This window comes from Lates calcarifer, linkage group LG7_1, assembly GCF_001640805.2.
Source record: "Lates calcarifer isolate ASB-BC8 linkage group LG7_1, TLL_Latcal_v3, whole genome shotgun sequence".
Classification (NCBI taxonomy): domain Eukaryota; kingdom Metazoa; phylum Chordata; class Actinopteri; family Centropomidae; genus Lates; species Lates calcarifer.
The window spans coordinates 8,331,705-8,341,913 of NC_066839.1; the positions used below are offsets into that span (position 1 = coordinate 8,331,705).

Consider the following 10,209-nt stretch of genomic DNA (forward strand, 5'->3'; position numbering starts at 1 on the left):
ACAAAGGTACTGCAGAGTAAGGCAGAGCTTTGGCTTTTATATCTTCCTGTGTTTGTGGTGATTTTGAATTGTGAGTGTTTAGGGTTAGGGTTAGGGTTAGGGTTGTCCTTCATCCACTCTGATTACAGCTACTTTGGGGTTTATTTCCACACTGGAAATTCAGCAGGATTCCTCAGTACGTCTGATTGAATTCAGCCCCTTGACTAATGTCATTATTATGTTAGTATTGTCATGACCTGACTCATGAAAATCACAAAAGACTGGGAGGCACTGCTTTTCACACTGAAACATTAACCAAAAAACATACGTAATATAATGAGGTGTGTTTGTGTTATCAGTGTGTCAGTGGGTGGACAGGTGTTTGAGTAATAAGTGCGAAGTGTTGTAAAGTGTATCAGTGTGAACCAGACCGATCAGTCTGGCTGACCCAGTCACATTCTGATTTTATCTAACACGTGCCTTTTCCTTGTCCTGACAGGATATCCACATACAGACGCATGAGCGCGGTCATAAACTTGTGCTAAACACAAGATGACACCAAACAATGACTAAGTGCTGATTGTGTAATTTATTTATTTTTTTATTTCAGGAGGTGAAAAAAAGGGGGTAAATGCGTAACAGAAACAGCACAGTGTCCAGCATACAGTGTACAAGATGGTTACAAGCATGCCAGGCAGTCCCACGCTTGTATCTCGCAATATCTACAGACCCTAACAGAAGGGAGTCACAGCATAGAGTAGGTGAGACTCAGTTACTGACTAAAGTTTTAATGACGCCATTTCCAAATCATCTAACTCCCTCCTGTTGGTGTGAAGAAGCCGGAGGCCACAGGACATTTCCAACAGGACAGAAAAGTGTACAGTAGTGCAAAGCAGAGAGAACCTCAAACAATTAACAGATAAGATAGGTCTGAGCCAATAACTGAATTTCTAAGTGGCAAGAACACTTTTTTTTTTATTTGTTTTTAGCTATGGTGTTACGCAGAATACCTCAGCCATGAAGGAAACTAATGCTTCAGAGATGAAATCTAAATGTTGACTGACCTAAGCTGACAAAACTCTCCCTGCCTGATAAATTACTTGAATCTATCACCATTATCGATTAAAAAATGAGATTTTATAACTCCAGAAGCAAGCATGTTGCATGCATCGGTTTCCATTCAGACATCGAGAAGCATACATGCGCTCACACCAAAGCATCTTCACACAGATCTAACCCAACTTCTCTAGTGTAAAGTACCACCTAAAGACAACATATTGACCAAACCCTAATCGATTAAGTGCTGCAATGGGCTACTTGAAAACAGAGGCTAGCAATAGTTGGACCACAGTGGACACCCCTTTTCATAGAAAATAACAGCACAGTTTAAAGAGGGAGAGCAAGTAGAAGCATACATTCAAACAACCACCGGCCTTAGTGCTGGAAGTGAAGTACAGTTTACACTCAAGAAAAGATACACAAATAAATAGTTTGATTTGCAATATTCTATCGGTAGCTCCTCAGATTGTGTTGCAGCTGCATGTTTCATGACTACGTTGAAATAATTACAGAATTTTGAAGCAAAATTGACGTTGCATCCGCTGCATTACGAGCTCGATGCGTTCACGAGTCTTCAAAAAATCCGATACAAGGTAGGAAGATGCCTCACTCACTGCTCAAGAGAGAGTTTTAAAAGGACCAGACAACCAGACTTAACCTTACAACACCATAATACATACACTTCAGTATGCCAGGACAAAGGTTTTTTCATACAGACAACTATTAAACAATTTTACGTAAAAATGTTTAAAATACACTTTTAATACTGACTTAAGGAAAATACTGCTGTTATTCAGTTTTATGTTGCTTACCTCTTCCATTCTGTCTCTACTTAGAACTGAGAAATAAGCAAAAAGTGAAAACATTTGTATTTTCCTTTAAATTGCAACTAGGATTTCCTCTTTTAAAAGAGAAGCAGATGGCTGTATTGGGTGGGAGGAAAAAAAAAAAAAAGATAGAAAGCCAACAACCACTTAGTGGCAGCTTTTCCCACCAGAAGATACAAGGACAGGCTGCAGGATCTGCAATCAGACCAAGGCTTCCTCCTCTGTCTTCGCAAAGCTTTCCTGCAACTCAGAGGTGAAGCAAAAAGCTAGTCCTGTCGTAGAGGAGGAGGAGGGCTGAGGAAAGGCCTGGCGAGTCCTCCGCTACGAGGAGACCGTCACCGGATTGAGAGAGCCGTTCCGGCTGTAGAACTTGGAGAAGGCCTCTTCAAGAACGGATGCAAGTCGTGGCTGATCGCCCTGAAATGGAGACACAGTGGGGTCAAAAAATGGTCTCTGCCTGTTAAACCCAGAAGCTGAGATGCCGTCGTTGGGGGAGTCATGGTGACGAACTCAACTTACCTCACTGATGAATCCCAGCTGAACAAGCTCCACAGCCAGTTCCTGCACATTCTCATCTGGAAAAAAAAAAATACAACAGTCACAATACTTACAAGGTGGGTAACGAGGTGTTAACATACCTAGTCTATCACTCAAACTGTTCCCTGCATTGTGCCTACAATCTACCAGGATGCACATGAATGCAGCCCACAGGGGAGATGCAATGTAGGTGGTTGGTAATGAAAGCAGCAATTCACCAAAAAGGAAAACTTCAAATTGATGTTGAACAATGAAAAACAAAATTTGAAAATTTTGAAAAAAACAAATGCAGCCATCCTGCTCTGAGGCCTCAAGGATACATGTACACACAAGTGAGAAACACTAAACATAAACAAAACAGTGTCTGGTTACAGGTTCACTGAGGAGGTTTCACTGAAACACTGCATGGTCTTGACAAAGCAGTTCATCGACTATGCAAGTTTTCAAACAAAAACGACACTGATTATTAAAAACAGCAAAATTTGTGACATGCATGTGTGACTATTGATGTTGTAGAAACGGATACTCACTTGGTAACAAATCACAGCTCAAGTGCCTGTTCAATTTATCCTCGAGTTTCAACAACAAGGTCAGCTAAAGAGAGAATAAAGTTAGTCATTTAAAAACATAAAGCACCAGATACACTACTTAAAGCAGAGAGATCACTTCATCATTCATCAGACAGGCAGAATTGTGACTTACATGGTGCTTGGCGCCTTCATCAACAGGCTCAATATTACACTGCATCTGAAGAACCTGGGAAGTACCAGACATACCAGCTTAGTATTTGGCAACATGAGCATAAACAATGTGAATAGGGAGGGCAGGAATCTGATCCACTGGTACACTGTGCTCCCACAAAATGACTACTTTTTACTTCTAATCTCTATTTTTCTGCTCACTTTTATTGTCTACTGTTCTTACCTTCCTGGTCTCAAGCTCTGCCGGTTCAGGAGTTGGGGTTTTGACTGAGGGGGGCACTATGGGTGACTTCACCGCCTCCTGCTGAGGTTGTTGTGGACATGGCATCCCAAAGGCGGTCAGAGGATAGATCCCATTCCTGATAAGCCACAGAGAAAGAGCAGCACAGTTTCAACATGGGGAATTTTGCAGGTCTCTCTTTTCCTCCAGTGGCTTTGCACATTTTACTTTCCGCACAGAATTTTGACAGCAGGTTCGAGTATTCAAACCAGAAACTTTAAATCACAACCAACAGCAAATTGGTTTCCAAGTATGTCCCCATGATTGTTTTCTTACCTTACATCTTCCAGAAACTTGTCCAGCTCAAGGGCAGGAAACTGAGAGAGTCTGAAGCAAAAGAAAAACAAGAGTGTGATATTATTCTAACTTGCATTAACTATAATAACATTTTGTCATACAAAATATATGTAAATATTAATTTTAGCATGATAAAGTGAAGACAGAGGAGCACATGAACTCTATAAAAGATTTCCTTTCCTTTAATTTTTTTTTCATCAACGAATCGCTCCAATATGATACTCACTTCATCTGAACTCCCTCCTTGGCCTCAACGATCACCAAGTTAGGGTCCATGTTCTTTGTCATTTCCTCTAATGCATTTTCTGGAATCATATCTACAGATAAAAAGACAAATGGTAAAACAGTAAATGGATTTCTAGTCGTATCAACCACTCCTGAGCCACGGCCGCCCAATACCATACAAACTCTTCAGGATGACAACAAAATTCAGCCATGATAGTTATACTTCCATTTTCCAGACACACTTCATCCTGCAGATTATTTCTGTGACTGTGTGAGATGGGTTTTGGGGCTTCATGTCTTATACAGGATAAAAAATATAAAGGATGGTCAATTTGACTGTTACAGGAAAACATCATCTGAGGCTAACTGATGAAGTTCCAGTTTTAACTGTGTTGTTCACTGAGATCTGAAGCAGTCAGGTTTATCACTGCACAAAAAAATGCTTTTGTAACTTGGGTTTGAACAACCAGCAGTATCTGTATCTTTAAACTGATTCATACTGATAAAAAATGGTGTGTGTGTGTGTGTGTGTATTTTTACTCACGCTGGTGGCTGACGATGCAGTGTGCAGCCAGCAGCTTAAGTAAGGGCACCTCAAACAAGGCCTGGTGAAACAACAGCTCCTTAGCTGTGGGTCGTTTACTGGGATCTACCTCCAGACACTTCTGGATAAATTCCTGAAAGAATGTGAGGGAAAAAAAAAATAATTAGACAGTCAATCTCTCTCCCAAACAGCTATACAAGGTTGAAGTACTTTGCTCTCCTCTGCTCACCCGCTGCAATGGGTCCTCTAAGGACTGAATGGCACTGTTTATGGCTTCTTGGGACACATAAGACGAATCTCCATTACTCTGGATTTCCAACACAGCCATCTGAAGGAGTGATCGGACAAAGAAAGGTGTGGATTGGAAGTGATGCATAAATACAAACACAAAACCTAAATCAGCAGCAGCCATGTTACATAACACATTCTTCCATTTCCTCTATTACAAAACACAGATATCTGACATCCTGATATCTATTTCAGTGACTGCTGGAAACAAGCTAGAAAAACTGAGCCTGTCTACAGCTAGGCAGAGTGACAGAATGCAGTGATACATACACCATCACTGCATTACCAATCAAGCATTATTGTGTTTTGTGCTCATCAGTATGTGACTTGAGCACTCAGAGCAGAACAAGATATTTCCTCTCACCTCTAAGGCGCACATTCCAAAGGAATAGATATCCACGGCTGTGGTAACATTGGCAACAGCTGAAAGCAGACAACAGCCGATCAGTATCACAGAAACAACCACCGCACAACACCGCTGCATCTGAGACAAATGACAACACTGGCAGGATCTTACCTCCATATTCTGGAGCAAAGAAGTGAAGGCTCTTCTGCTCTTCCCGACAGGTTTTCACATGGTTGTTAATGGTGTCTGGAGCAACTGAAAGAGTGAAAAAAACACTTGACTTGACTAATGAAGGCCATACAGCACTGGCTTCAAAGCAAAGAAAGTGGATAATAGTGAACAGGTGCAGGACAAAAACACAATTCAAAGGGAACAGGGAGGTTGTCCAGGCACTTAAATCTAAGAGCAGCCACATTTATCTTTATTAATGCAATGCTTTGACCAACAAGGTCTTTGTAAAACATCCATGTGAACAAAAAAGCTCCAACTACAATCAGGGAATCACACGATAAAAAAAACATCCATTATTTCCGACCCAGCTACTAAGACACATAAAATCCTAGAGAGAGGACTGACACCTGCACAGCATATATGTGTTTTAGCTTTTTTTGTAATGGACTTAAAAAACAACAACAAAAACATACAATCTAGAGATGCTATACAAGAACAAACTAATCTGTAAGTGCTTAAAGTCTGTCACTAGGGGGAGATATATTATCAAAAGGGGTTAAGGGAAATGACATTACTTATTTATTGTTAGCTGCTGATGATATCATCCTTTGTCTGAACACTGCACAATGTGTCACCGCACGGGCAACAGTCCTGTCTTTCAGATAATGCAGTGTTTTTTTTTCATACTACATTGGGTGGGGATAATGGGCGTTGTTCTGAATCATGTGATATTTGATTGTGAGTGGAGCTGTAATTTCCAACCCCTTAAATCATGGGAGCAAAATTCACCTCTTCTTTTCCCACACTGTCATCACATTGTCGTGTTTAGATTCTCTGGAAACTCTGTTTCTTTAAGTGATCTCTGAGGCCTACCTGAGCCGATCTTGATGAGGCCATTGTGCTGAATGAAGATGGTGTCGCAGGTCAGGTTGCCATGGATGATGGGAGGTTCACAGGAGTGCAGGTAGCTGGCGACAAGAGACGGAGGGTAAATACAGTTTTAAAAAAATGCTACCCAACCACTGACTGCAGCAGCGGGTGGTTTTCATAACCACATTTACATTATTCAAACAGGATGTGGCTCTGATTCATAGGTGATTATCTGCAATTACAGTAAAAAAATGAAGCCTCATACCAAAAGTAGTTTACAAAACAAAGCCTTGTGTCAGACTAACCTGAGAGCAGACAGTATTTGTGTGCACCAGCGCTTCCAGGCCTGACAGAAAGACAGAAGTTACCAAAGGTTCATGTGAAGCAGGTTAAAAAGAGAAGCAGGCTGAACTGTATTTTTAATCAGCTGTTTCTAATTTGTCAGCATCATTTTCAAGGAACTGCATTTAAACATCCGTGAAGTGAGTTACAGCAGAGCTTTCACACCTTTTCATTCATCGTCTTGTGGTTTTTCTTTGTCTTTTTCAAGAACTGTTTGAGACTTCCTGAGGACATGTATTCAGTGATGAAAATGACCTGCAGGCAAATAAAAAGGAATGGAAAAAGATAAGCACAAAGATTTAATACTACGTGGTTAGAAGAAAAGGAGGATTTTTGAGATAACTTACTCTGGCTCTGTTCTCTTTTACATCCGCCCAGTATTTATGGAATTTCACGATGTTCAAGTGCTCCAGCTGGATCAAATTATCAAACACTGCTTTGACCTTCTCCTGCAGAAGAAAAAATATATTATTAAAACTATTAATACATAATGTCTGGTTCTGTGTCTGCATCTTTCTTTGAAGTTGCCAAATTTGTCTTATCTGAGTTCAGAGTTAAACAAGTTATCACAAGTGAGCTCATTGATTTTTACAACCTATTCATTTTTATTGACCTGGCCTTGTCTTAGCCAGTACATTGGCAGACTGTCGTGTGTGTGTGTGTGTCATGTGCAAGGTTCAAGTGTAAATTCCACAGGTGTAAATGGGTCATGCTCTTTACTCCATGCAGACATCAGCCATTTAAATCAATAAGAAAATATGCGTCAAACAAGGTCAAGTGACTGAGAACTCCTGACTTTCTTCCAGTCACATGTAGATTTACACTGAGAAGTTGCCTGCTTCAGACTCAGACAGAGTCTTTGGGTAAATGATCAGTGAGCAGCTCAAACTAATAAAATTGAGAGTTACAAGGACACAAGGACAAGGCATTTATTTTTAATTTGATATTGTCAGTTTACCGACATGTGAAACATGAGGGGAGAGAAAGGTACAACATGCAATAAAGGTCAATCTGAGGACATTGAGGCTATGTGGTATGTATCTTAACCACAAGGCTACTATATACAGCCCACTTCTAATGTTTTTATCTTCTAAGTAGGAAACGGACATGATGTTTAATTGATGCAATTTCTGCAACCAAGATGACGGTGAAAAAAATAGACACGACTTCTGATTGAAGAAAAACCATGAGATTAAATGCCTAAACTGCCAAAAAAAGTTAGTACAAGCAAGAGCTTACAGCCTCCCCTTCATATTTCTGAGAAATGTCTTTGCATCTACATGCATACAGTATGTGTACTTTGCTATGCTGCTGTCAGCAACAAAGTCTGACCACTGGTCAAAGGAGCTCAAAGCCAAAGAGGAAATGAAAACCAATAGGCTTCAACATTGTAAGATCACAGCAAAGAATGCAGCCTGTCACACACACATAAAACACAATGCCAGATACCATGACAAGGTATTTAATTCCTGACAGCTATACATGCTCTCCTCTTGACATCATCCTCATAATGATCTTTATTTGACATGTTGAACAATGCGTCAGTGTACAGATGCTTCAAACACAGCTCTCTGCATTGGCCTAACTCTGCACCCACCTCTTGTAGTTTGAAATTCTTCCTCTCGGAGAACATGACCTCATTCCACACCACCTCAACTCCTTCCTCCGTGTCCATGGCCAAGTAAGCATTATCGATCCCAGGCACGTTACGCTGATTCACCTTGAGGAAGAAAACAAAACAACGCATCAGTTGTGATCCATACAACAATGGTAAACCTGACTCATCCTTAGATATAACCCCCTCCCACCCTCACCTCTTCTCTGCGTTTCTGCCAGCGTCCACATGGGCTTTCCTCCAAAATCTCTGACTCATCTTCGCTCTCCTCTTCCTCATCCTCTGTGGCGGCCGTGGCCGGAGACTGGGTCACCATGGATACGGGGGGAGACACCGAGGACACTCCTTGACCCGTGGGTGCAGCTGCCATCGACTCCGGCTTCACCTCCTGGACATTGTCCGGGGCCTGCTTGTTCTCTCCCTCAGACATCCTCTCTTTTGTCAGGCCCAGCAGCCTGCTGCATGAGTCACAAATACCCAAACACAACATGAGCATCACAGACCACACACTGACTTGTTAATTGTTCATAAATACAAAACCAGGCAATTAGGACACATTTCACTACGAGTTTTACAACTTTTAAGCCCTTGGTATCTGTAGCTGGCTAACACAGGTGCAGGAAAAAGAGTAACTGCACAAGAAGTTAGCAGATTTAGCACTCTGCATGAAAGGCCAGTGCAAACCCTATCACAAATATGAGTAAAAGCAGCACATATGGATGGACGTACGTGTGAAAAACAGGAAATGTGACGATGCCAGCTCCAGTTTAACAGCCTCCCACCGTGTCCAGACCGATCCTCAGCTGGTTGTTTAGCTCAGCTTGGCTGTAAATCTTCTCGGTTTCTCCGCGGAGTCGCAGCTAGCTCTGTGACGCTGCTAGCTCCTTGGCTACAACGGCACGTTACTAACTTACAGACAGGGGACAACAGCGGAAACCACCGGTGACCATTTAACTCACAACGCCCACGAACAACAGTGGTTTTATCCACTTCAAATGATCTCCTGTTGTTGTTTTTTTAACCTGCTCGACTGTTAGCTAACGAACTAGCTTGATCTCTGTAAGGTAGCGACAGTTTTAGCAGCCCACCGCCCCTTGCTGCTGCTGCTGCTGTTTCTCAAGACTCCAGCTCCGCTAATGTGAATAAACTACACAAAACAGCGACATCCTAAACACGTTTACTGATTAATAACATCACTCCAGCTCACAGAGACTCGACAGAAGAAACAAAGAGCGGTTAATGAAGTCAATAACTTTATATCCGCGGACACAACGGCTGACTGACTTGGGGAGCTAGCTTAACATTTAGCCAGATATGATGGCGACAACTTACAGATGCACACTGCTCTAGCCAGAGCCGAGCCTGGGTTGCCAGATATGGTTTATCCCATCCCCCTTCTACAGCGTTCAAAGCACAGAAGGATCTTGTTACTTTTGGTTTTCTGGCGAATATAGATATACTATGAGCATACCACTGTTTGTCCTGTAGTATTGGTTGATCTCTGGATCCATAGTATACATAGTAGGATCTCTGGATCCTACTATGTATACCTACTATCGTGTGCACTGTGCCTGATGGCAACTTGTATGCATCAAGAATACATACACATGGCACCACCAGTAAGGACACACAATACAACAAATGTTTTTCCATTAACATGTTAATACGGCCATAATTGCATGATGCAAGCACGCATCCCTGTGCAGCAAATAATCTAAGAAAGTACACTCTTTATTCAGTGTGGCAAACAATTGCATATATTTGATGAACATCACTGCTGCTGTGTCATGCACACCCATTTTATGGTAGTCAAGTCAAAAGAATGAGATAGAGACATACTGTTTCATTTCTTTGAGTCATAGAGGCATACATTTGAATTATTGTCTCATTATTTTGATTTGGAAAACAAAATTTGGACAGAGTATTTCAGAATTTGTACTTAATGTGAATATCATTTCAATTCATAATTCCTCACTTTCTGTCCTTTTTCTTTCTCTTTTACTGGTAGAAATTTACTGGTAGAAATGAGCTCCAATATGGTTATCAACAATATACATCAACACACAAACGAGAGTAATTTACAACGTCTAACAACACCATCTACATCATACCATTCACTGATCAAAAT

The 10,209-nt window shown here is 41.3% G+C and overlaps 1 protein-coding gene across 1 annotated transcript; it reads right to left on the reverse strand.

Annotated features, from left to right (window-relative positions):
• Window positions 1-556: 556 nt before the first annotated feature.
• nrbp1 (nuclear receptor binding protein 1) lies at window positions 557-9,423 on the reverse strand. The gene is made up of 18 exons (XM_018694989.2): window positions 8,811-9,423; window positions 8,281-8,539; window positions 8,064-8,186; window positions 6,814-6,915; window positions 6,632-6,721; window positions 6,430-6,470; window positions 6,128-6,222; window positions 5,255-5,338; window positions 5,102-5,160; window positions 4,679-4,777; window positions 4,450-4,582; window positions 3,907-3,997; window positions 3,660-3,710; window positions 3,327-3,462; window positions 3,105-3,158; window positions 2,933-2,996; window positions 2,385-2,440; window positions 557-2,282 (listed from the first exon to the last, which is right to left on the reverse strand). The coding sequence occupies exons 2-18, from the start codon at window positions 8,509-8,511 to the stop codon at window positions 2,187-2,189; spliced, it is 1,605 nt and encodes a 534-aa protein (XP_018550505.1). The 5' UTR covers window positions 8,512-8,539; window positions 8,811-9,423; the 3' UTR covers window positions 557-2,186.
• Window positions 9,424-10,209: the final 786 nt, after the last annotated feature.

What these genes read in the sequence shown, in the direction of transcription:
- nrbp1 (XM_018694989.2), bottom strand. Translation starts at nt 8,511, where the DNA reads ATGTCTGAGGGAGAGAACAAGCAGGCCCCGGACAATGTCCAGGAGGTG. An exon ending in GGCAGAAACGCAGAGAAGAG is followed by an intron (nt 8,187 to 8,280) that starts GTGAGGGTGGGA and finishes TTCTTCCTCAAG; the next exon opens with GTGAATCAGCGTAACGTGCC. An exon ending in AGCTGGGATTCATCAGTGAG is followed by an intron (nt 2,283 to 2,384) that starts GTAAGTTGAGTT and finishes TCTCCATTTCAG; the next exon opens with GGCGATCAGCCACGACTTGC.